This window comes from Ovis canadensis, chromosome 11 (genome assembly GCF_042477335.2).
Source record: "Ovis canadensis isolate MfBH-ARS-UI-01 breed Bighorn chromosome 11, ARS-UI_OviCan_v2, whole genome shotgun sequence".
Lineage (NCBI taxonomy): Eukaryota > Metazoa > Chordata > Mammalia > Artiodactyla > Bovidae > Ovis > Ovis canadensis.
This window is the reverse complement of record NC_091255.1, coordinates 37,426,345-37,451,838: the sequence shown is the minus strand read 5'-3', so window position 1 is coordinate 37,451,838 and position 25,494 is coordinate 37,426,345. Positions and strand designations below refer to the sequence as shown.

The following is a 25,494-nucleotide window of genomic DNA, read 5'->3' as shown; positions in this document are numbered from 1 at the left end:
CCGAGTGAACTCTGGGAGTTGGTGATGGACAGGGAGGCCTGGCGTGCTGCGATTCATGGGGTCGCAAAGAGTCGGACACGACTGAGCGACTGAACTGAACTGAACTGATGCACACAGGCTGCCTGACTGAGCCGGGGCATCTCTCACCTCTCAAGCCTATCCAGGGTCCTGAGGAATGAGCCCTGACATGCATTAAGGAAAGGCAACCCGGGAGCCGATGCAGACGAGGAAAAAAGTGCCAGAGAGAAGGGAGAGACTGAAACCAAGGGCGCGGCAACGGACCAGACCCATGCTGGGGGTGGGGCACAGTCACCTCCTGCATTCTTTCTTTCTTTCTTTCTTTTTGGCTCTTCTGGGTCTTCACTGCTGTCTGCAGGCTTTCTCTAGTTGCAGTGCACGGGCTTCTCACTGTGGTGGTTTCTCTTGTTATAGAGCATGGGCTCTAGGCACACAGGCATCAGTAACTACTGCAGCACTCGGCTCTGTAGTTGTAGCACAGGGCCTCATTAGTTGTAGCTCAGGGGCCCTAGAGCATGCAGGCTTAATCACTAAAGAGAACAGAGCAATCTTCTCAGAGTCTGTGACTAAGCTGCGGAATCTTATTCTCCCAATAGTCCTGCAAGATGAGACTATTGTGCCCACTCTAAAGATGAGGAGACTGAGGCTCCAAGAGCAGGAAGCACTTGAAAGAGGAACAGCCCCAAACTGCCAAACTGCCCTTTCCCATAGTTCATGTCACACCTTCAAGTGGTTCATCCATTCTGTTTAACAGATTTTCTGTGTTTTTTTTCACCTCCATCCAGAAAGTTCTCTTGCTGCCAGAGTCTGAGCTATCTGGAAGCTACCTGATAGGAGAGTTAGGACGTGAGGGTGGGGATTTTTGTGCTGAAATCCCAGGTCCTGATCCCTAAGGTTCATCCCTGAACTGCAGAGGAACTTCTACTAGAGAGGCACCCAGGAGAGCTTTAAAAGGCTTGGCAGGGACTCTGAAATCAGACCCGGCCAGCATGTGTTCCTGAATATCAGCAGAGACACTATATTTACCCTGAAAGCCCTTTAGTGCACTGACAGCTATAAATAGCCATTAGGGCCCAAGCAAGTGGCCTTAATGCATGGCTTTCCTTCAAAAAATGCAGACACATTTTAATTAAATTTGTAATTAACCTCTGGGAGGGCAGGTCCCCGGATTCCATCCGCTTCTGAAGACACTGTGAGTAATTCCCTCTTCATGACCATTTGGGGATTAGCACGCGGCCAAGAGCTCTGGAAGCAGCACTCAGGGGGTTTGCACAGAGCCTGGCTCCCGGAGAGGAGGCTCCGGGCTCAGGGCTTGAGTGTGCCCTGCAGCCTCGGGCCTCCTCTGCCCCCCAGGTTCTGAGTCTCTTTGTCAAGCGAGTTCCTTTTCCCCACTTTCCCCAGAGCGAGATGGGGGTCACCGCCGTGCTCATGCTGCCCCTGCTGCTGTTAGGAATCAGTGGCCTCCTCTTCATCTACCAGGAGGTGTCCCGGCTGTGGTCCAAGTCAGTCGTGCAGAACAAAGTGGTGGTCATCACCGACGCCATCTCGGGACTGGGCAAGGGTAAGCGAGCTTTGGGCTTCCCCGACGGCTCAGTGGTAAAGAATCCGCCTGCAATGCAGGAGACTTGGGTTTGATCCCTGGGGCGGGAGGACCCCCTGGAGAAGGGAATGGCAACCCACTCCCGTATTCTTGCCTGGAGAATCCCATGGACAGAGGCACCTGGTGGGCTGTGGTCTATGGGGTCACAGAGTCGGACACGACTGGGCACACACAGATGAGCTTCACAGCCTCTTGTACCCACTTTTGCCCTGAAGGATGAGAGGCCATAGGGTGGGGAGTGGGTGTGCCCTCTGGGCAGGAGGGTGTGGGTCAGGGCTGAGCTCTCTCCCAGCATCTGTTAATCAGCCAGTGTCTTCTCTCTTGGAGGCTAAAGCTTGCTTGCCTGAGAAATGAGGGGATTGGAATACCTAGGGTTGCAAATACACAGCCTACAGGCCAAAACCAGTCTGCAGAAGTGATTTGCTTTGCCTGCAGGGAGTTTCTAGAAATTTTGAAATTCAAAGCCCTCAGCTGGGGTAGCGAACTGGTGGTGAGGCCAGACCTGTGAGCTGGGTTCAATTCTTGGCTCCACCAATTACTAACTGGTGATGCACTGCTCCGCCTTAGATTTCTCATCTGAAAGCAAGGATGCTAATACTCTGTGCCTGGTAATGCGGTTGTGATGACTAAATGAATTAAGAAATGGAAAGCCCTTAGGACAGTGCCTGGTGCTGTCGTGGGCACCTCTCAAATGTTAGCAGTGGCGATAACAATGAACAAATCACGCAGAGCACGCAAACGCCAGCATGCCACACACCCCATAATCCCTGTTGTCTTACGATTGGCCTGATTCAGCCACATCACTTCCCGGTTTTGAAGGCATTTAGAAGTAACTTGAGAAGCTGGGAGTTGGGGTGTGACCTTCAGTAAACTCTTATGGTGGCTTTAGCATGCTGCTGACCACAGTGATTCTGAGTTCAAAGTGCTCCATTTCTCAGGTCCCAGGCGAAAAAAAAAAAAAAAAAGTGAGGGGCATTGAGCAGATGAGGTAAGTTACACATAGCCCACAGCACACACCCGGTCCCACAGAACCTGACCGAACCCAGTGGGTAGCACTGGAGAGTAGCAAGAGGGCCAGAGCCAAGCTGTCTCCTAGGGAAACCAGACAGAAAGAGATGTCAGGACTTCTAACTTTGCCCCAAACCCACATAATTCAGCCAAGACAGGAATAAAGTCACCTTGTACCCATTGCGTCTGCAGCAAGAATGATCTTCAAAATACTTAACCACTGCACTTAAACTGCTTCGTGTTTCATCACCTCTAAGACACATCATTTTCTTCCTTTAACCATTCCTGAAATTGAGCTGGTGGTGGGGGTTTAGTCGCTAAATGGTGTCCGACTCTTGTGACCCTATGAACTGTAGCCTGCCAGGCTCTTCCGTCCATGGGATTCTCCCAGCAAGAATATTGGAGTGGTTTCCCAGAAATTGAGCTAATCGTCTCTTAATCAACGGTCTCTTATGATGGTCCTGGGCCATCTTTGTGTATTTTAATATCGCTGAAATCAAAAAGTCTCTTTCAGACTAATGGCCTCTGGTCTGTGAAACACGACCTCCAGGGCTGCCCACACCCAGCGCAGCTGCTGCTGCCCCTGCCACTGAGGATTACAGCCCAAACTCGGGAAGACTAGCCATTCTCCCTCCAAATGGTTTCCTTTAGTGAATTCTCTTATTATAAAAACTACATATATTTAAAAGGATCTTTCAGGAAAAAAGAACCGAGGGACTTCCCTGGTGGTCCAGTGGCTAAAACCCTGTAGGTTCTGTTTCTAGGGAACTCAACATAACAAACCACTGCGTGGGATGACTGTGAGAATAAAATAAGCTAATATGTGTAAACCTCTTTCAATAGCCACTCAAGCAAGTAAACTGCCAAAGGCTGTTAGCTCTTATTGTTTCGTTTGTTGGCTGTGCTGGGTCTTCCTTGCTGCGTGTGGGCTTTCTCCAGTTGCAGCAAACGGGGGCTACTTTTCGGTATGTGGGCTTCTCATTGCAGGGCGCGGGCTACTTTTGCAGCGCATGGCCTTCTCCCTGCAGGGCTTCTGTTGTTGCAGAGCATAGGCTCTAGGGAATGCGGGCTTCAGTAGCTGTAGCACCTGGGCTCAGTGATTGTGGCCCATGGGCTTTAGTTGCTCCACAGACTGTAGGATATTCCCGGACCAGGGATCAAACCTGTGTCCCCTGCAATGGCAGGTGGATTCTTATCCATTGCTCCACCAGGGAAGTCCAGCTTTTATTGTTCTTAAACATCAATGTCATTGCCACAGAAAAATACTTGTATCTACCAATCACTGCCCAGTTGAGAACATTGAGCAAGGAAGAAATTCATCTAGAATAAAATGAACTAGACAGAAGACAGCTTCACTTTTTTTTTTTTTAAATAAAAAAGAACCCTAGCTGGGGCATCAACCCACAATGAAAATGTAGAGGAAACTAGTGACATTTGATGTGGAAAAAAAAAAAATAGCAACTGTCTCCGATATCCTCAGACTGAGATATACTTAACACTGTGCTTCTGGGGGTCTTATTGGACAGAGTCATCTTTCTGTCCAGTTTAAGAAAGAATATACCAGGATTTCCCTGGTGGTTCAGTGGTTAAGACTCCACTCTCCCAATGCAGGGGGCACAGGTTCAATCCCTGGTGAGGAAACTAAGATCCCATATGCCACATAGCATGGCCAAAAAGAAAGAAACAGTGTCCCCAAAATCAGAACTGCCCAGTGGAGGAGGGGCTATTTCATGCCCCTGTGAGCTGCCCTTCACAGAAGTCAGCCATGCTGAGGCTGGAAACAAGAAGAAATTCCAGAGGAGGTTGAATGCAATGTCCTCTAAAGGAACTCATAGCTCTAAGACTTCTGAATTCTTTGAATCCTCAAATTTGTAACCACCCCATCCCCCATCAGCAGTTTCATCCAAACAGTGCGTCCTGTCCTCCTTCCTTCTTCCCCACAGAGTGTGCTCGGGTGTTCCATACTGGTGGAGCCAGGCTGGTGCTGTGTGGAAAGAACTGGGAGAGGCTTCAGAGTCTATACGATGCCCTGATCAGTGTGGCTGATCCCAGCAAGGTAAGGCCTTCGGGCAGCCAGCATGGGCAACCCCTGGGTACCCTTAGTCTTCGTGCTTGTCACAGAGCAGCTCTGGGTGAAATCTAGTGATAGCTTTGGGGAAAGGTAATCTTGACACAGCCGACTTGGGGGTTGATTCATTTTGAACCCTCACCACGCCAAAAATTTCTTCTCTAGCCTCTGAGCCCCACCCCATTCTATTTAAGTCAGACTCAGAGGACCCAGAAGGTACAGTATGTCACAGACACAGCTCTGTTTATAAATTCTCATGGCTGACTTTTTAAATAATACTTCAGTTAATATCTCCCTCAAAGAGGGACTTCCCTGGTGATCCAGTGATTAGGACTCAGTGCTGTCACTGCAGGGGGCCATGTTCAATCTCTGGTCGGGAAACTAAGATTCCTCAAGCCATGATGTGCAGCCCCAAGTTTTTTATTTCCTTGAAAGAAATCAGGGGAATGACGTCCCCGTCCATGAAGTTATATAGGAGGTAAACACATTTCAACAAAGCTGGGGTTTTCAAGGCATTTCTGGATCATTGTTGAAGAAATTGCTTTCAGAGTTCTCTTTAAGAATTTTTTTTTTTTTTTTTTGCCACTCTACATGGCATGTGGAAGTACCCAACCAAGGGTCAAATCCATGCCGCCTGCATTGGAAACAGAGTCTTAACCACTGGACCACCAGGGAAGTGTCAAGAAGTTTTTTTTTTTTAATAATCTTTGCCCTTGATGTTGAATTGGATCTTGGATAAAGCCAAAAATAATTCAGAACTAAGTCTGGTATTTGAGGAGATGGAGCAAAATGATAACACCACAACCCCAAAGCATGTTTCTTGGGATTTTATCAGGTATTGGTCATGAGGTAGTAAAAAGGATGGTCTGAGGTCAACTGTGTGGGAAATACTGAGTTAGAGAAAGCTTCTCTGACTGATTTCCTTACTGCAGGACTTTTCAGAACCTTTGTTATGTAAATATGCTTTGTGTTACCTCCAAGAAGAATGTTTAGTAGTCTAGATTTCCCAAATATATTGAACCAGAGGACATGCTTTTTTAAGGGCATATCTCAGGACTCATATTTGCGAAACACTGGGATTGTATCTGCCATGCGGCATCATCAATTTTTCCACCTGTAGTCCTTCTAAATCATGAAAATCTTGATGACAGCATGTTTAGAGCTGAACACAATGCCTTGTACCTATACAGATGGTGTTTCAAAAAAATTATATTGAGTATTGGCCAAAAAACAAATGTGGCTACAAAGTACTGGGCAGATTCTCTTGTGGCTTGGAAGCCAGTCTGAAAGCCATTTCCAAAGAGGAGCTCAGAAATGTCATTTAAAAAATGACATCAGAGAATCTATGCACAGCTTCCATTTGGATTTCTCAGTTCTGGCCTCTTAACCAGAAGATCAAACTTTGTAGTGCATGTTTACATGTTGGGAATGTTATTGTTGCCTTGGTCCCCAAGGATGCATTTTCTCCATCAGTTTCCCTTCCCCAGTTATCTCTGCTTCATTTAATCATCTGTTTGTAGTCATTCCACAAGCTCCGAGTTTCAAAAGGGGCAACTCTTAAATGGAAGGGCCCCAAGGTCTATGGGGATATTCCCACACATGCCTTGACGTTCTCGTTGGTCCAGCAGACATTCACCCCAAAGCTGGTCCTCTTGGATCTCTCAGACATCAGCTGTGTCCAGGATGTGGCCAAAGAGGTCCTGGATTGCTACGGCTGCGTGGACATCCTCATCAACAACGCCAGCATGAAGGTGAAGGGACCTGCCCATAAGATTTCTCTGGAGCTCGACAAAAAGATCATGGATGCCAATTACTTTGGACCCATCATATTGACCAAAGGTCTCGTGAGTTTGACCTTCCCATGGAATCCTGGGTCACTGGGCTGCTCAAGGGGTCTCTGTTGTGTCTCCATATAGTCATCCACTTCCGGATGGAGCCTCTAGTCCTCTTCAGAAAAATCCCTGCTTGTTTGGTGAAAGCTTTCAGTGTTTGATTATAAATGCTGATGAAAGAAAAGGGATTATGAAAGTTTCTTAGTGGTATATTCCTATCTGCCTCCTCTGTGCAGTCCCTTTCCCAAACCCTGCCCTTTACTTCCCTTTTCTTACTCACATCCCTGGCTCCCCTCCAAACCCATTCCATGTTTCTGGACCATTGTCTTCATCCCCTGCAAACCTTCTATTATATCCACCTTGTGGTTGATCTGCTCCTAATAATGACAGTTGGTCCAGTGTTGAAATTCTGTTCTCAGTCACGAAGAAAAGAGTTTATCCCAAACTACAAAAGACCCAGAATACCGTCAATTCCTTTTCAGAAACAGGAAAGTGTTAGTTGCTCAGTCGTGGCCGACTCTTTGTGACCTCATAGACTGTAGCCCGCCAGGCTCCTCTGTCCATGGGATTTTTCAGGCAAGAATACTGGGGTAGGTAACCATTTCTTTGTCCAGAAGATCTTCCCAACCCAGTGATCAAACCTGCATCTCCTACATTACAGGCAGATTCTTTGTGGTCCCTTTGTGGAGATTCTAACAACCAAGTTCAAAAGCAGGTCTGAAGCTAGGGTGGGGGTTGTGGAATAGCTAGAGATGACATGGAATAGAACCAAGAGTTACAGCCCTTCCCCCACCCTAAATAAAGTTTATCAAAGCAGAATCACAAAAGGAAGAATATAAGAATATAAGGATATACATTTAGCAAAGGCTGAGAGAGCAGGATCTTCTCAGCCCAGTCGCCGTGGACACGCCCAGCAGCCCAGCCAAGGTGTGTCCTCCCCTCAACCTCTGAGAGCTCCAGTTCCCTGGCAACAAAGTGAGGCATGCTAAGTTGAGTCTTGACTTTTTGCCATCTCCTGATTCCACCTGTGCTATCATTGCTCTATAGCTTTTTCTAAATTTCCTCATTTGTCAATTAATTCTACTTAAGAGGAACTTTTTTTTTTCACCATAAATTAAAAATTCCTTTCCTCTCCATAAATGGAAGAAAACCTGAAATCAAAACAAAGTCTTAAGTTTTCCCAAGACCCAGGGCTGAGGTCTTTCCTTTTTTCTTTTTTTTTTAAAGATTAGCACATGCAAAAGAGGTTTTAAAGACCCGCCTGAACCAACTTTTAATGGAGGAATAGGAGAATTGGAAAGGGAGCTACCTTTCTTACCACTGAAATCAGTGTCACTTCAAGGACATGGATGGGTCATTTAAAATCACCCAGGGTTGGGGACTTCCCTGAAGGTCCAGTGGTGAAGACTTCACCTTCCAATGCAAGAGGTGTGGGTTGGATTCCTGGTAGGGGAGCTAAGATCTCACATGGCTAGTGGCCAAAAAACCAAAACATAAAACAGAAGCAATACTATAGCAAATTCAATAACGATTTTAAAAATGGTTCCCATTAAAAAAAAAAAAAAAAAGCTTTAAAAAATATAATAAAATCACCCAGGGTTAGGTTTAGTGGTTAGCACTTTGAACTTCAACTGCAGGGGGCCTGGGAATTAAGACCCTGCATGACACAAAATAATAAAATAACCCAGCAATTTACCGGTCAAGCCCAGCCCACTCTTAGGCAACACTGGATAACTGGTGGCTGGGATCCAGCCCACCTGTGCCCCACTGTAATCTAGTTAGCAGGGAGGCAAAGGAGCCTGCGTGATGAGGGGTCTGGGGAAGGGGTCTGCTGGCCGCTGCCTGACTCCATCTTGGGTTTGTAACCATGAGTCTTCATCTTGCACTTTCTAGCCCTGCTCCCCAACATGATCTCCCGGAGGACCGGACAAATCGTGTTAGTGAACAACATCCAGGGGAAGCTTGGAATCCCCTTCCGCACAGCCTGTAAGTTGCTAAGACAAGTTTCATCTCAGGTTATGTGTCTTATAAAACAAGAGATGTGGTGTCTAGGACGAAGCATATGGTTACTGGGGGGAGGGGGTCCAGAGATGAAAGCATCCTTTGGCTTTTCTTTCATCCCCATAGCTCCTATTTTTGAGCACCTACAGCACACAGGTGACTGAGAGATAAAGATATGTCTTTCCCTCGGACCCCAGAAGCTCATCTTGTTCTATGCTCACAGCAGTTATATCTGTTATTTATACACCTCACCATATCCTCATTCTACAAGCCAGGCATCTGAGCCCCGGCACCTGCATTCTTAACCCTGACGGCCTCAGGACCCTGAGAAATCAGTCTTACATGGGGAACCAGGCTTCCCAGGAAGGAAATGGGAATTCACACCTGTGTCAGGCGTTTTACACACATTTTCTCACTTGGCAAGAGTGATACTACCCTCAATTGATTAATTAATTAATTACCTCTATTTTATGATTTATTTTTACCTGAAGTGGTTTAATATTAGTCTTTTAAAAAAAATTATTTAATATTGGAGTACGGTTGATTCTGGGCTTCCCAGGTGGCATTACTGTTAAGGAACCCACTTGCCAATGCAGGAGATGTTAGAGACACGGGTTTGATCCAGGGTTGGGAAGATCCCCTGGATGAGGGCATAGCAACCCACTCCAGTATTCTGGCCTGGAGAATCCCCATGGACAGAGGAGCCTGGTGGGCTACAACCCATAGGGATGCAAAGAGTCAGACACGACTGAAGCAACTTAGCAGGCATGGCTGATTTACAACGTTGCGTTAGTTCCACGTGTACAGCAAAGTGACTCAATGATACATATACATACATTCATTCTTTTCCAGATTCTTTTCCTATAATGGTTATTACAGAATATTGAGTAGAGTTCCCTGTGCTATACAATAGGTCCTTATTATCTCTTTTATATATAGTAGTGTGTATATGTCAATCCCAAACTCCTAATTTATCCTTTCCCTTCCCCCTTTCCCCTTTGGTAATCATAAACTTGTTTTCAGAGTCTGTGAGTCTGTTTCTGTTTTGTAAATAAGTTGATTTGTATCATTTTTTTTAGATTCCACATATAAGTGGGATCATATGGTATTTGGGAATGCCAGACCACCTGACCTGCCTCTTGAGAAATCTGTATGCAGGTCAGGAAGTAACAGTTAGAACTGCATATGGAACAACAGACTGGTTCCAAACAGGAAAAGGAGTACATCAAGGCTATATAGTGTCACCCTGCTTATTTAACATCATGAGAAATGCTGGGCTGGATGAAGCACAAGCTGGAATCAAAATTGCTGGGAGAAATATCATTAACTTCAGACATGCAGATAATACCACCCTTATGGCAGAAAGTGAAGAAGAACTAAAAAGCCTCTTGATGAAAGTGAAAGAGGAGAGTGAAAAAGTTGGCTTAAAGCTCAACATTCAGAAAACTCAGATCATGGCATCTGATTCCATCACTTCATGGCAAACAGAGGAGGAAACAGTGACAGACTTTATTTTTTTAGGCTCCAAAATCACTGCAGCCATGAAATTAAAAGATGCTTACTCCTTGGAAGAAAAGTTATGACCAACCCAGACAGTATATTAAAAAGCAGAGACATTACTTTGCCAACAAAAGTCTGTCTAATCAAGGCTATGGTTTTTCCAGTGGTCATGTATGGATGTGAGAGTTGGACTATAAAGAAAGCTGAGTGCTGAAGAATTGATGCTTTTGAACTGTGGTGTTGGGGAAGATTCTTGAGAGTCCCTTGGACTGCAAGGAGATCCAACCAGTCCATCCTAAAGGAGATCAGTCCTGAATATTCATTGGAAGGCCTGATGTTGAAGCCGAAACTGCAATACTTTGGCCACCTGATGTGAAGAACCGACTCATTTGAAAAGATCCTGATGCTGGGAAAGATTGAAGGGGGGAGGAGAAGGGGACGACAGAGGATGAGATGGTTGGATGGCACCACCGACTCAATGGACATGAGTTTGAGTAGGATCCAGGAGCTGGTGATGGACAGGGAGGCCTGGCATGCTGCAGTCCATGGGGTCACAAAGAGTCAGACACAACTGAGCAACTGAACTGAACTGATTTGTCTCTGACTTATTTCACTTAGTATGATAATCTCTAGATCCATCCATGTTGCTGCCAACGGCATGATTTTATTCTTTTCATGGCTGAGTAAGATTCCAGTGTGGGGCATCCCAGGTGGTCAAGAATCTGCCTGCCAAACGCAGGAGACGTGAGTTCGGTCCTTGGGAAGGTGACCTAGAGAAGGAAATGGCAACCGGCTCAAGTATTCTTGCCTGGTAAACCCCATGGACAGAAGGACCTGACCGGCTACAGTCCCCAGGGTCGCAAAGAGCTGGACAGGACTGAGTCACTGAGTGTACACACACAATATTCCAGTGTATATACGTACCACATTCTCTTTATCCATTTATCTGTTGATGGGCATTTCGGTTGCTTCCATACCTTGCCTAGTGTAAACTGGGCTGCAACTGGACATTTTAAAGACAAGAAAACTGAATCTCTGAGGGTAAAACTGGCCACTTGCCCAAAGTCACACAGTGGAATACTAGCTAAACTGGACTGGGTCCCATCTCTGCATCTGCCCACTGCTTCACAAGGGCTCTCTGTTCGCATCTACGAAGTGAGGGGCAAGGGTGGGGATTTTGCGGCCTCACCCAGCAGAGCCTGTAGGGATGTGTGTCTCCAACCCCCTCCTGGGAGGCACAGCGGGATCCGGGCCCACCCCCCGGGCTGGTTTCTCTTCCAGACGCCGCCTCCAAGCACGCGGCACTCGGCTTCTTCGACTGCCTGCGGGCGGAAGTGGAGGAATACCACGTGGTTGTCAGCACCGTGAGTCCCACCTTCATCCGCTCCTACCACGTTGATCCAGGCCAAGGAAACTGGGAGGCCTCCATATGGAAATGTGAGCTTTCAGAGCACAGCTGGAGGGAACGGGGCTGGGGAGGGCTTGTGGAGGAGCGGGGTACGCCCAGGGTGGCGGGGGGTGAGGTTTGGGTACCGTGGGGGCGGGGTGTTCCTGAAGCGTGAGACTGGGGAGATGGGGTGTCTGCACCCAGCTGGCAGCGGGGAGGGGCCCCAAAACTTCAGCCCCAAGGCACCAGGTAGAGGGAAACCTCCTTAACCCACAGCCAGCAGACCAAGGCCACTGGGCTCCATCACTTACAGGCTGTGTGATCTTGGTCCCGGGACTGCCCATCTCTGGGCCTCAGTTTCCCATGCGGAAGAGCCAGAATTTGGTTTTGGAGAACCTTCTGCTCCCCTTCCCTAGGTGGCAGCACAGAGGAGAAGCTCAGAGTGCGGCCCAGAGTGACTACTCTGAAACTCCCCTCTGTCTCATATTAAGTGTTGGAACAGCAGCAACTCCCTTCACCTCTCTGTTTCTCCTTTGGAAAATGAGAGATGGTAAACACCGACCTGGTACAGTCCTAGAAAGGAAAGTTCCAGCTCACAGAGTTTGGAACAGCAACTAGCACATCCTGAGTGCTCAGTAAGTGCACCTGTGATCTCTATTCTAGAATGCTCTACACAGAGCAGCTACCTCACAAGGCTCAGTGGTAAAGAATCCACCTGCCAATGCAGGAGACGTGGGCTCAATTTCTGGGTGGGGAAGATCCCCTGGAGAAGGAAATGGCAACCCACTCCTGGAAAGTCCCATGGCTATACGGCCTGTCAAGCCACCCATGAGGTTGCAAAAGAGTCGGATGCCACTTAGTGATTGAACAACAACAAAGACGTGGGCAACCGGTTCCCGGAGGCACTGGACAAGCACAGCCTGGCAACAATCATGAATAGCAGCCCATTCATATATCTGACACCTTCTTACCTTCTAAGCTCTTTCTCATCCCTTCCACTACTCATAACTACCCTGGGATGTCAAAGGGCCGGAAACTGCACCCACTTTACAGATGCAGACGCTGAGGCACGGCGGGTAAAGTGCCTGCTCATAGCGCATGGCCAGCAGCCAGCACATGCAGGGTTGGCCCTGAGGCTGGGACTCCAGCACCTCACACCCCTCCCCACCTCGGGGGGCGGGGCTTTGACCACCTCCCCCCCCACCGAGGGTATGAGCCCCTCCCCTTCCTGGGGGTGCTTTTCAGTCTTTTTCAGGAAGCTGACCTACGGGGCGCACCCTGTGGACGTGGCGGAGGAGGTGATGCGCACGGTGAGACGCAAGAAGCAAGAGGTCTTCCTGGCCAACCCCATCCCCAAGGCCGCTGTGTACGTCCGCACCTTGTTCCCCGAGCTCTTTTTCGCCGTGGTGGCCTGTGGGGTGAAGGAGAAACTCAGCGTCCCAGAGGAGGGTTAACCGCCGGGCTTCAAACAGGTCTCCTCGAGGGGAATAAAGGTTTTGCTGGTAGGTGGTGGGTCCTTCCATCTTCTCAACACGGGGGTGGGGGTGGGGGTGGGGGTGGGGGTGGGGAGGGAACAGTTCCCCCCAGCTGCACTCCATGTGGGAGATACTCACCATCACAGTTAGGGTGGCCCTCAGTCACTCCGGGCCTCCAGGTGTCTCCCATGCGACATACCCAGGACAGATTTCCAGAAGCTTCTCAACTGTATAAGGTGACAGTCCAGCAGAAAAACAGGACCCGTAATGGGCTCAACACACACACACCATCAGCCTGCCCAGGCACTCAGAAAACCACCTCCATTTTACCTAAGGGTTGCAGCTCCTTAGGGAAGCGCTGCTAAATAGAACTTTCTAGAATGATGGAAATATTGTATCGTCTGCCGTGTCCAGTGCAGCAACCACCAGCCATGTGTGGCTGTTAGGTACTTAAAATGTGGCCTGTGCAACTGAGAAAGGGAATTTTTTATTTTATTTAATTTGCATTAATTTAAATTTAAATAGCTGCATGGGGCTAGTGGCTCCCAGGTTGGCAGTACAGCAGAGCTGTAATCCTTGGTCTTGGCAGCAGAATCAGCCCTTTTCCCTGGATTTCATTTGTTCCAAGAGGAGCCCAGGCACAGATGTTTAAATTTTTTTTCCAGTGGATTCTAAATTGCAACAAATCTTGAGAACTTCTACCCCGGGGCATCCAGCTCATTCCAGCCTTTTCTTACATTCTCAAAGCAAAATTCATTTAAAACTGCCATTGTTATTATTGGTGGGTGTTTCTCTTAGTTTAGTTTTTCTTAAACACAACAGTTAATGATTCTTCAGATCTTTGAAAGTGTAGGATATATTTTTTGCACTAATTTTGTAACTACTGCTTCAAACTTTTTCTAACATTTATAGTTGAAAGAGGGCCCAAATTTCCTCCCTGAACCCAAGCCATTTATAAAATTAACACACGTGGTACACATCCACATGTAGATATCCCTGAATTTATAAAGGAAGATGTCAGGGACTTACTTCCCTGGTGGCCCACCTTCCAAGGCAGGGGACTCAGGTTTGATCCCTGGTTGGGGAACTAAGATCCCTATGCTGCAGGGCAACTAAGCCCAAGAGCTGCAAACGAAGACCCAGCGCAGCCAAAAAAAATAAAAGCACAGTGTCCAGACCATATGATCACCAAGGAACCCAGGCAGCCCCAGGATAAGGCAGCAGGCCAGGAGGTGTCTCCAGAATTTAGGACTCTTAAGTCAGGGCAGGCCTAAAGTCAGCAAGATGACCTTCTGTGTCATTATTGTTGTTGGGTGTCAGGGTGCCTGGAGGTGGCTAGGCCAGCATGATGGAAGGTCAGTAGGGGCTGGAGGCAGGGGAGGGACAACACCAGGAAGAAAATGACTGATGTGATTGGTGACTGGAGACAGAGAAGGCAGCTTCGGGATGAGAAGGCTGGAGCCAGCCCTGCAGGCAGTCTTGGGGTTGCACCAGGACAGGGCTCCAGGTCAAGCTTGGCCACCACTCGGCCCCAGACCTGGGGTCCTGACCTGCTCTCTTTAGGGCTCTGCCTCCTCTCAGGGTGGAGTGGGCTAAGGGGCCCCTCCTTTGGTGGTGGGGGTGGGGTGGGTGGGTGGGGTGGGGTGGGTGGGTGGGGAGGGGCTGCGTCCATGCTGGCCCTGATCCACATTCCGGGAGAGCAAAGACTTGAGGACTCTAAGGTAAGGGAAGACCTTGGCCCCTGGGGTTCCTCACAGGAAGCAGCGTGGAATGACGGCTCAGGAAGAAAGGTCTCAGGGAGAAAGACATCCATGTCAGTAGCTCTGCTCCACTGTCTCTGCAGCCAAAGCGGTCAGAGACCTACAGGCGGGTCCATCCTCAGCCGGACTGTCTGGCCGGGACCCCAAGCTCCCTGAAGTTGAATTTCCTGTCCGGGGACTTTGATCTCCCTCTGACTGGATGCCCCCACCCCATTGCCTTCCGGATGTCCCTGTGTCCACGCGGGCCCTGCTGCCTTCTCAGGATAGGATATCTCACCAGTCTAGCAAATGAAAACCCACAATTCTTAGGTTGAAACACAGGGGAAAAAATTGTTCCAAGTTGTTGAGGGGAAGGCATCATGCAATAAGAGAAATGACCACCAGGGGTCACTGTGGCTCCAAACCTATTTTATAGCTGCATTCTCTGTTCAGTTCACTTCGGTCGCTCAGTTGTGTTGACTCTTTGTGACTCCATCGACTGCAGCATGCCAGGCTTCCCTGTCCATCACCAACTCCCAGAGTTTACTCAAGCTCTTGTCCATTGAGTTGGTGATGCCATCCACGCATCTCATCCTCTGTCGTCCCCTTCTCCTCCCCTCTTCAATCTTTCCCAGGATCAGGGTCTTTTCAAATGAGTTGGTTCTTGGCATCAGGTAGTCAAAGTATTGCAGTTTCAGCTCCAGCATCAGTCCTTCCAATGAATATTCAGGACTGATCTCCTTTAGGATGGACTGGTTAGATCTTCTTGCAGTCCAAGGGACTCTCAAGAATCTTCTCCGACACCACAGTTCAAAAGCATCAGTTCTTCAGCACTGAGCTTTCTTTATAGTCCAGCTCTTGCATCCATACATGACCACTGGAAAAACCATAGCTTTGACTAGATGGACCTTTGTTGGAAAAGTAATGTCTCTACTTTTTGTTATGCTGTGTAGGTTGATGATAACTTTTCTTCCAAGGAGTAAGCATCTTTTAATTTCATGGCTGCAGTGATTTTGGAGCCTAAAAAAATAAAGTCTGTCACTGTTTCCTCCTCTATTTGCCATGAAGTGATGGAATCAGATGCCATGATCTGAGTTTTCTGAATGTTGCGCTTTAAGCCAACTTTTTCACTCTCCTCTTTCACTTTCATCAAGAGGCTTATTAGTTATTCTTCACTTTCTGCCGTAAGGGTGGTGTAACCTGCATATCTGAGGTTATTGATATTTTTCCCAGCAATTTTGATTCCAGCTTGTGCTTCTTCCAGCGCAGCATTTCTCATGATGTACTCTGCATATAAGTTAAATAAGCAGGATGACAATATACAGCCTTGACGTACTCCTTTCCCGATTTGGAACCAGTCTGTTGTTCCATGTCCAGTTCTAACTGTTACTTCCTGACCTGCATACAGATTTCTCAAGAGGCAGGTCTGGTATTCCCATCTCTTTCAGAATTTTCCACAGTTTGTGGTGATCTACACAGTGAAAGGCTTTGGCGTAGTCAATAAAGCAGAAATAGATGTTTTTCTGGAACTCTCTTGCTTTTTCGATAATCCAGCGGATGTTGGCAATTTGATCTCTGGTTCCTCTGCCTTTTCTAAATCCAGCTTGAACATCTGGAAGCTCACAGTTCACGTACTATTGAAGCCTGGATTGGAGAATTTTGAGCATTACTTTACTAGCGTGTGAGATGAGTGCAATTGTGCGGTAGTTTGAGCATTCTTTGGCATTGCTTTTCTTTGAGATTGGAATGAAAACTGACCTTTTCCAGTCCTGTGGCCATTGCTGAATTTTCCAAATTTGCTGACGTATTGAGTGCAGCACTTTCACAGCATCATCGTTTAGGATTTGAAATAGCTCAGCTGTAATTCCATCACTTCCACTAGCTTTGTTCATAGTGATGCTTCCTAATGCCCACTTGACTTCACATTCCAGGATGTCTGGCTCTAGATGAGTGATCACACCATCGTGATTATCTAGGTCATGATCTTTTTTGTATAGTTCTTCTGTGTATTCTTGCCACTTCTTAATATCTTCTGCTTCTGTTAGGTCCATACCATCTCTGTCCTTTACTGTGCCCATCTTTGCATGAAATTTTCCCTTGGTATCTCTAATTTTCTTGAAGAGATCTCTAGTCTTTCCCATTCTATTTTTTTCCTCTATTTCTTGGCACTGATCACTGAGGAAGGCTTTCTTATTCTTCCTTGCTATTCTTTGGAACTCTGCATTCAAATGGGTATATCTTTCCTTTTCTCCTTTGCTTTTCACTTCTTTTCACAGCTATTTCTAAGGCCTCTTCAGACAGCCGTTTTGCTTTTTTGCATTTCTTTTTCTTGGGGATGGTCTTGTTCCCTGTCTCCTGTACAATGTCATGAACCTCCGTCCATAGTTCATCAGACACTCTGTCTATCAGATCTAGTCCCTTAAATCTATTTGTCACTTCCACTGTATAATTGTAAGGGATTTGATTTAGGTCATACATGAATGGTCTAGTGGTTTTCCCTACTTTGTTCAATTTAAGTCTGAATTTGCTAATGAGGCGTTCATGATCTGAGCCACAGTCAGCTCTTGGTCTTGTTTCTGCTGACTGTATAAAGCTTCTCCATCTTTGGCTGCAAAGAACATAATCAATCTGATTTGGTGTTGACTATCTGGTGATGTCCATGTGTAGAGACTTCTCTTGTGTTGTTGGAAGAAGGTGTTTGCTATGACCAGTGCATTCTCTTGACAGAACTCTATTAGCTTTTGCCCTGCTTCATTCTGTACTCCAAGGCCAAATTTGCCTGTTACTCCAGGTGTTTCCTGACTTCCTACTTTTGCATTCCAGTCCCCTGTAATGAAAAGGACATCTTTTTTGGGTGTTAGTTCTAGAAGGTCTTGTAGGTCTTCATGGAACCATTCAGCTTCAGCTTCTTCAGCATTACTGGTTGGGGCATAGACTTGGATTACTGTGATATTGAGTGGTTTGCCTTGGAAATGAACAGAAATCATTCTGTCGTTTTTGAGATTGCATCCAAGTACCACATTTTGGAAATGGTAACCCACTCCAGTGTTCTTGCCTGGAGAATCCTGGGGACGGGAGCCTGGTGGGCTGCCGTCTATGGGGTCGCACAGAGTTGGACACGACTGAAGCGACTTAGCAGCAGCAGCAGCACTGCATTTCAGACTCTTTTGTTGACTATGATGGCTACTCCCTTTCTTCTAAGGGATTCTTGCCCACAGTAGTAGACAAAATGTTCATCTGAGTTAAATTCACCCATTCCAGTCCATCTGAATGGACTGATTCCTAAAATGTCAACGTTCACTCTTGCCATCTCCTGTTTGACCACTTCCAATTTGCTTTGATTCATGGACCTAACATTCCAGGTTCCTATGCAGTATTGCACTTTACAGAATCGGACTTTGCTTCTATCACCAGTCACATCCACAACTAGATGATGTTTTTGCTTTGGCTCTGTCTCTTCATCTGGAGTTATTTATTTCTCCATTGATCTCCAGTAGCATATTGGGCACCTACCGACCTGGGGAGTTCATCTTTCAGTGTCCTATCTTTTTGCCTTTTCATACTGTTCATGGGGTTCTCTGTTGAGCAGAGCAATAACAAGTCCACAAAATTGCATGTGGTTCACCATCTCCAATGAGCAGCCCCCTCACCCCCCCCCCCCACCCAAGACTCCATTTAGTCTTTATACCAACACTGAGTCACTGAAACAGCTGAAAAATCCATTTCACCAACGACAGAACTGAGGGTGGTCCTGCTGTGTCCAATAGTCTCGGCCTCCAATCTGGGCAGAAATCTGACCCCATCCTTTCCCATGCCGTTCTCCCAGCCTTCCCTGCCAGGTCCCTCTAGATGAGAAAGTGATACAGGGGAACTCGGGCATCCTTGTGGAAGGTGTGGTATGGCAGATATAAGCACAGGGTCCAAGTGTAATTGCCTCTTCCTATTCCAAATCCATAGCCTAGGACAAGTGCTCCACTCTCTGGTGTATTACAGAGAAAACTGCCAACAATTGGGCCCTGCTCATGATATCCAAGGATGTTCAAAAGGGAGAACCTGGGTCACAACCCAACCCCTTAAGAGGACAAAGGAAGTGGGGCTGGGCTTAGGAAGAGCTTGGGAGTGAAAGATGATAAATGAGAGTCAACAGAGGAGAAAGAACCAGATACAGCAGGAGGACTCCTAGACTCCCGGAACCCGGGAGGACAAGTGTGTCTTCCCTATCGCCTGAGAGCACGTGGATTAAGACTTGAAGAAAACAGACTTCTTTTGAACTGCACTCTGGTCCGCTGATAACATACATCTCTCTCCGGTGGCAGGTGGTGGGCCTCCCTGCTCATTTCCTCTGTCCTCTCAGTTCTGTCTCGGAAGTGGTGCTCCAAAGTACATGGTCTCCACAAATGACCCAGTTTCATTCATTCTTCTGGCTGAGTAATATTTCATTGTATATGTGTATCACATCGTCTTTATCCACTCATGTGTCGATGGACATTTAGGTTGACTTCCACGTCCTGGCTATTGTCATCTAGAAACGTGGAACAGATGAACCTATTTCATGCGGGCAGATGTAGACAATGGACTCAGCGGGGGCAGGGGAGGGTGGGATGACCTGGGAGATTAGGGTTGACATACACTACCATGTGTGAAAGAGCCAGTAAAACAGATGATCTGTGTAGCTCAGGGAGCTCAGCTCAGTGCTCTGTGATGAGACCTAGAGGGATGGGGTAGAGGGGACGGTGGTAGGGAGGCCCAAGAGGGAGGGGATTAAGTAAACATATAGCAGATTCACTTCCTGTACAGCTGAAACGAATGCAATATTGTAATTATACTCCAATTTTTCCAAAGTACACAGTCTTTCTTATGATGAAGAAAAAGAACCTCATTCTTCCTTCTTAGAAAAAGAACAGTAGCAGAGACACACCAATGAGTCATGCCAAGTGTATGAGGAAAGACTTAATTTGGTGTCTTAAATGGAAAGGAGGTATTTCTAGAAAATGGACTGTTGAGGTAGAGACTCTCCAGTCACCTTACCTGTCAAGCCCTCTGTCTGATATCATTGCTGATATCAACATCTATGAGCTTAGATAACCAACAAGGAACTATGCTCAATATTTTTAAAAACTTACAAGGGAATCTGGAAAAGGATTTCTCTATCAGACTCAGGTTTAGCAGCTTCCCCATAAGAGAGGCAATATTTGTTAAAACAGCTACTGAAAAGTGTGCGAAGTTCTAGGAAACAGAGGACAGTCACCTTGAGATAGCCTAGGACCTGGGACCCTTTGCAGTGCTTGCACCTGGACAAATGTCCCAGAGGAACAGATACAAAGAAACTATAAGGGGACTAAAAACAACTGCACATATAGGCTGCTGCTGCTAAGCCGCTTCAGTCGCGTCCAACTCTGTGCGACCCCAGAGACGGCAGCCCACCAGGCTACCCCATCCCTGGGATTCTCCAGGCAAGAACACTGGAGTGGGTTGCCATTTCCTTCTCCAATGCATGAAAGTGAAGTCGCTGAGTCGTGGCCGACTCTTCATGACCCCAAGGACTGCAGCCCACCAGGCTCCTCCTCCCTCCATGGGATTTTCCAGGCAAGAGTACTGGAGTGGGTCACCATTGCCTTCTCCACATGGGCAGTTGGCCCAAATTATAAACAAGAAGATTAAAAAAAAAAGGCCAAAATCAAACTGCCACTTCTGAGGGGCAGGGAGCAATGGCAGGGTCCTGCCCGTGATCCCTGCACACAGCACCACCAAGGGGGTGGGCAGACCATCTAAGCTGCCCCTCAGACCCAACCACCCTCACCCCATTTTAGGGACCAGCTGCCCTCCTCAGGGAGGGAACAAGGGCGCCTGCTGCTTGCCTTCGCTCCCTCCTGCTGCAGCACAAGCCCCAGTAAAGCCTTGCCTGAATTCCTGCTCTGGCCTGTCATCAGTTTCCATCATTAAGGAGTCCAAGGACCCTGGCGACAATCCATCAAGACAGGCTCAGACTCTGGTCCTTGAACGTATATGTTCTCTAGGGGGAGACCTGGGGAGACTTCTGTTTCCTTAGCAAACAGCAAGTGATTTTAATTAAAAGTACTTAAAATTTTCAGAAACAATCAATGACTTTCTGATATCAACAGCAACGAGCTTAGATAACCAACAAGGAACTATACTCAATATTTTTAATAACCTGTAAGGGGAAAGAATCTGAAAAAGGATCCATCTATCTGTAACTGAATCACCTGAGAAGAACGTGACATTGGAAATCAACTTATTTTTTTTGACCGTGCCATGTGGCATGCAGATCTTAGTGGGGTCAAGCCAGGGTCTTAACCACTGCACTGCCAGGGAAGTCCAATTATACTTCATTTTTTTAAAAAAAGGGTTAAATGGGGGGGAAAAGCAACGAGCTAAGTTTATACAGCAGAAACAAGAGCATTTGCCTAACTTTAATAATTCAGAGAGCTATTTGCATGTTTCATGGATGAACTTTTATTAAAATTGTACATAGATCTCACAGTTAATTAAAAAAAAAAACTTCCTTTTCCCCCTAGTATCAAAATAGTTTTCTTTTTTAAATACCTTGAAAAACTTTAATACAATTGTTATATATTAAATACTCTCCTAAAATCTCAGTCATTTCTCTCCCATTCATTCTAGGATCCTGCCTTAGTGTAGCTACCACTTGCTTTTTTGGCATCCTTAATGCTTCATCCCAGAGAAACATCAGGAGGAAAAGAATTTCCTGTTAAGTCCATTATTAAAAAACAAGGTTTAGGAGAAGCTAATGACAATATTTGATTTAGTACTGAAGATTCTTATTAATCAATCCTTAATACAAGTACTTAGGCCCTGGAATTACTTCAAACAGCAGTTCTTGCCCTGAAATGGTTATACTGACCAACCAGCACCCTCTGGTGGTCTGGAAACACACAAACAGCTAACAACACAGGAAGGTCTTTTCAGACGTTTGGTGTTGGAAATACAGATGCAGAGACCAGAAATTTTAATTTTCAGGGGCCAAGAGAAGACAACTGGCTTCCCCCAGTCCCACTGTCAACACGGACTGCCCACAGGTGCTCGGTGCAGAGCCGAGAGAATGGCAGCTCCCCGCAGAGCACACAATCAGAAGCTGGACTCAGGCAAGGACTTCTTCCGACGTAAGGACAGCGTGTGGTACATCACCTTCGGCAAGGTGCCAAAAGATGTCTGCTCCCCGGGGACGCTCCTCTGTGATGTGCCGAGGGCGCTGGCCCTCGGGGGCCTGCCAGTCTTGCGAGGGAGCAGCAGAGAGCTGGGCGCTGACCGGACGTCCCTCTCTCTTTCCAGGTGGCCGGCTGGGCCCCTGGCCAGGCTCTCTCGAATCCTGAGGGATGGAGACGAGCCTCGGGCCTCCCCATCCACAGCCGGGCTCCGCCTGCCGCTCACCAGGGAGACGGGGGCCACCTGGGGGGATGCCTCTGGCCTGTCCCTCTTTCTGATCTCCTTCTTCCAAAACACAGACCTCAGAAGGGTGAGGGTCCCTTGTGGGAATCTGTCTGTCTCGGGGTCCCTTCTCTCCCCATTAGCCCTCATCTTGCCTGAGCTGTTTGAGCGACTGTCTGCACTCTTTCTAGGTAACGTCGCAGCACTGGGACCCTCTTTGGGGGAGGGTGCTTGGCCACTGCTCCCGGTTAGGCCACTTCCCTTACAGCTTGTGGTCCTTTGGCCCTCAGGCCGGGGTCGTCTCCCATCATCTTCTGTTGAAGACATCACTGTGAGGGGCAAGTCAAACTGTTTGGGCAGCCTGATGTCCTGACTTGAGTTTTCCTTGAGCTTCCTGGCTGCATTCGGGCCATCTGAGTTGCCAGGGACCATGCAGTGGTCAGGATGGCCAGAGGGGCAGGGCGCTGTGGCCAGCACTGTGTTGCTGGTTCGCCTACTGTCTTCACTCTCCACAGAGAGGGTGGCGTGTGACTTCTGGTGACCACCAGCAGGACCCGTCAGCAGCTGCACGATGGACTGGCTTGTGGACCGAGGTCTCCGTCTGGACTCCAGGTACTCCACCAGCTCGACGGATGTGCCCAGCGGTTTCTCCCTGGGGCCAAAAGACCAGCGGAGGGGCATGGTCTTGAAGGCCCCCTGCTTTGCTCGGGAAGGCGTAGGCACCTTCATGCTGATGCTGCGGCCTTGGATGCCCCGTGCCAAAGGCCTGGACTCCAAGCCTCCTGAAAGAGACACCAAGAGCATCAGTGCCTGACTCACCCTCCAGCTGCAATAAGAGTGGGGGCTTCCCTGGTGGTTCAGATGGTAAAGAATCCGCCTGCAATGCGGGAGACCCGAGTTCCATCTCTAGGTCGGGAAGATCCCCTGGAGAAGGGCATGGCAACCCACTCCAGTATTCTTGCCTGGGGAATCCCATGGACAGAGGAGCCTGGCAGGCTACAGTGCATGGGGTCGCAAACAAGTCAGACACAACTGAAGCAACTTAGCACCCAAGCAGTAAGAGTAGCCACATCCAACAAGCACTGACCGAGCACCTCTGATGATCAGGCACCATCCTGAGTGCTGGGGACATAGCAGTGAACAAGACTATGGCTCCTGCCCTTGGGAACATCAGTGTTTTCACTCACTGCTTCATGGGCTCCATTTATATATTTGAAGCCACAGGGCAAGCCAGGGCCAACGAAGGTAGCTATGTGCCAGGCAGTGCAGACTCCCAAGAAAGCTCAGTCTCTGAGGCCACAGGCCTAAGATTCAAGATTCTTTTCGTTCATCTTAAATATGGCCATGGAACAGAATGCTCAGCAAAACTCCCTGCCTTTTCAGGTCAAATTAGGTGCTTGTACCGTTCAAATGCACCAATCTCCCTTAGGCTTAAAAAAAAAAAAAAGAAGAGGATCATGTGTTTAATTATATCAGAATTGCCAGATTCTCCACTGTGCGTTTTGTGACACAGAAAGATGCTTTTGATATGTACTATTAAGGATGATACAGAGTCTAGAAAAGGAGTAATCCAACTTGCAAATATATATATATACACACACAGGTATAAGTATAGATCTGTGCATATGTACATATGAAAACATACAAAGAAGTATGGAGAAATAAATACTAAAATGACAAGGTGTTGAAAGAACCATGGGGGTGCTGTGTGTTGTTTATTTTCTTCTCAATTCTTTTCTTACTCTCAACATTTCTAAAGGGAACATACATATACCCAAGACTGTGTATCCTTCCTGAAGACATAGTCAATCAGTGTCAAAAAAAAAACCTTAGGCACTAACTTAAGCAAGGGGGTGACTTGTACACTGAAAACTGATAAACACTGCTGAAAGAAATGAAAGATGACATAAATAAATGCAAACAGATCTTGTGTTCATGGATTTGAAGGTTGAATATTGTTAAAATGTCAGGACTTCCTGGTGGTTCATGGTTAAGACTCTGCACTTCGAAGGCAGGGGGCACAGATTCAATTCCTGGTCTGGGAACTAAGATCCCACATGCCTCATGGCATGGCAAAAAAATAAAAATAAATAGCAATAAGAACAATAAAGAATTTTTTTTTACTCTTCAAAAAAATTGTCAATATTACCCAAAGCGATATATAAATTTAGTGCAATCCCTATCAAAATAACCATGAGGTTTTAACCAGAAACACTCATCCTAAAATTCATATGGAATCTCACGGGACCCCCAGATAGCCAGTCACCGGAAAGGCACATACTGTATGATTACACTCTAAGGGCTCTGAGCAGCCAAAAGCAGAGACGCAGAAAGGATAATGGTGGCTGCCAGGGGCTGGGGGAGGAGGGAACAGGGGGTTAGTGTTTAACAGCTTCAGGGTTTCAGATTTACAAGATGAGAAGAGTTATGGGGGTGGGTTTTGGTGGCTGTACAGCAATGTGATTGTACTTAGTACCACCGAACTGTACACTTACAGATGGTCAAGACGGCAAAGCCTATTGTGTGTGTGTGTGTGTGTTTGTGTTCCTGGTTTGTGGGATCTTAGCTTCCCAACCAGGGATTGAACCCAGGAACCTTGACAGTGAAGTCTGGGAGTCCTAACCACTGGACCACCAGGGAAGTCCCTGTTTTGTATGTTTAACACAGTTTTTAAAAGTTAAAAAGTCATTGGTCATTGTACCGTTAAGACGCCTTGATTTATGAGGTGCCTGTCACCACTGAGAAAGGACTCTTCAGCTAAGCCCACGTGGCACAAGGACAGTCACCCTGGGCAAGGGCACCAGCCTCTTGCCCGCAGTCCTCCACTCTCACCACAGGGCACGGTCCGCGGCTCCCAAAACGAGCAGGACTGCAGCCGCCAAAGCCGACCTCTGAGCTGTACGAAGGGGGCGGGGGTGCTCAGGAAGTCAGAGGAGCAGGTACGAGGGGTCCCCAAGCCACCAGACGCACAAGCAGGTAAGCCAGCTGAGGTGCACAGACAGTCCGTCAACTCCATGAGGCGTCTGATAGCATCTCCAAGGTTCTGAACATCTTGCCTTTCAAGTTTTCCACAGATAATCTTTGGTATTTTTTATTTTTCTTTAAAGCACTTTAGATTCGCCAGCGATGGACACAACATCACTCCCAAATACTTTGTAATTCCAGTCCTGAATGATGTTGTTGTTCCATCATTAAATTCCCACACCTTGGAGGGAAAAAAAATAAAACGTTTCTGGGGGCTGAGATGTGTGGAAAGGTTTTGTTTCTGGTCCACAGCCCGAGGGAAGGGCAGAAAGAGAAGCTTTGTATTAGGAGTCACCGAGCGGTGACTTTCAGCCTTTCAAAACGTGAGGAGCCGCCTGCAGCCCTGGCAGGCGGCGAGCCGGCTCTCCATCCTTCCCCCGCCCCCAGGCGAGGGGCGCGGGCACCCCGCATCCTGTCACCGGAACCGCAGGTGTC

At 47.5% G+C, this 25,494-nt stretch overlaps 2 protein-coding genes across 5 annotated transcripts in view; one reads left to right on the top strand and one right to left on the bottom strand.

Moving 5' to 3' along the window:
• The first annotated feature begins 994 nt into the window (after positions 1 to 994).
• Positions 995 to 23,728, top strand: DHRS7C (dehydrogenase/reductase 7C). 3 transcript variants are annotated; one of them, XM_069603550.1, is made up of 8 exons: positions 995 to 1,210; positions 1,420 to 1,579; positions 4,570 to 4,682; positions 6,323 to 6,533; positions 8,420 to 8,512; positions 11,309 to 11,464; positions 12,660 to 12,916; positions 21,628 to 23,728. In XM_069603550.1, exons 2-7 carry the CDS (start codon positions 1,426 to 1,428, stop codon positions 12,866 to 12,868), a joined length of 936 nt encoding a protein of 311 aa, XP_069459651.1. In that variant the 5' UTR covers positions 995 to 1,210; positions 1,420 to 1,425; the 3' UTR covers positions 12,869 to 12,916; positions 21,628 to 23,728. The 3 variants fall into 3 exon arrangements, with proteins under 3 accessions (XP_069459651.1, XP_069459649.1, XP_069459650.1); XM_069603548.1 differs by having other exon boundaries at positions 1,064 to 1,210; positions 6,320 to 6,533; XM_069603549.1 differs by lacking the exon at positions 21,628 to 23,728 and having other exon boundaries at positions 1,064 to 1,210; positions 6,320 to 6,533; positions 12,660 to 12,919.
• USP43 (ubiquitin specific peptidase 43) overlaps positions 21,079 to 25,494 on the bottom strand; it is a 48,742-nt gene continuing 44,326 nt past the window's right edge. For both annotated transcript variants that reach the window (XM_069603527.1, XM_069603528.1), the window contains exon 15: positions 21,079 to 22,817. In XM_069603527.1, coding sequence (XP_069459628.1) covers positions 21,736 to 22,817 — 1,082 coding nt within the window. In that variant the 3' untranslated portion in view covers positions 21,079 to 21,735. The remainder of the gene's footprint in view (positions 22,818 to 25,494) is intronic.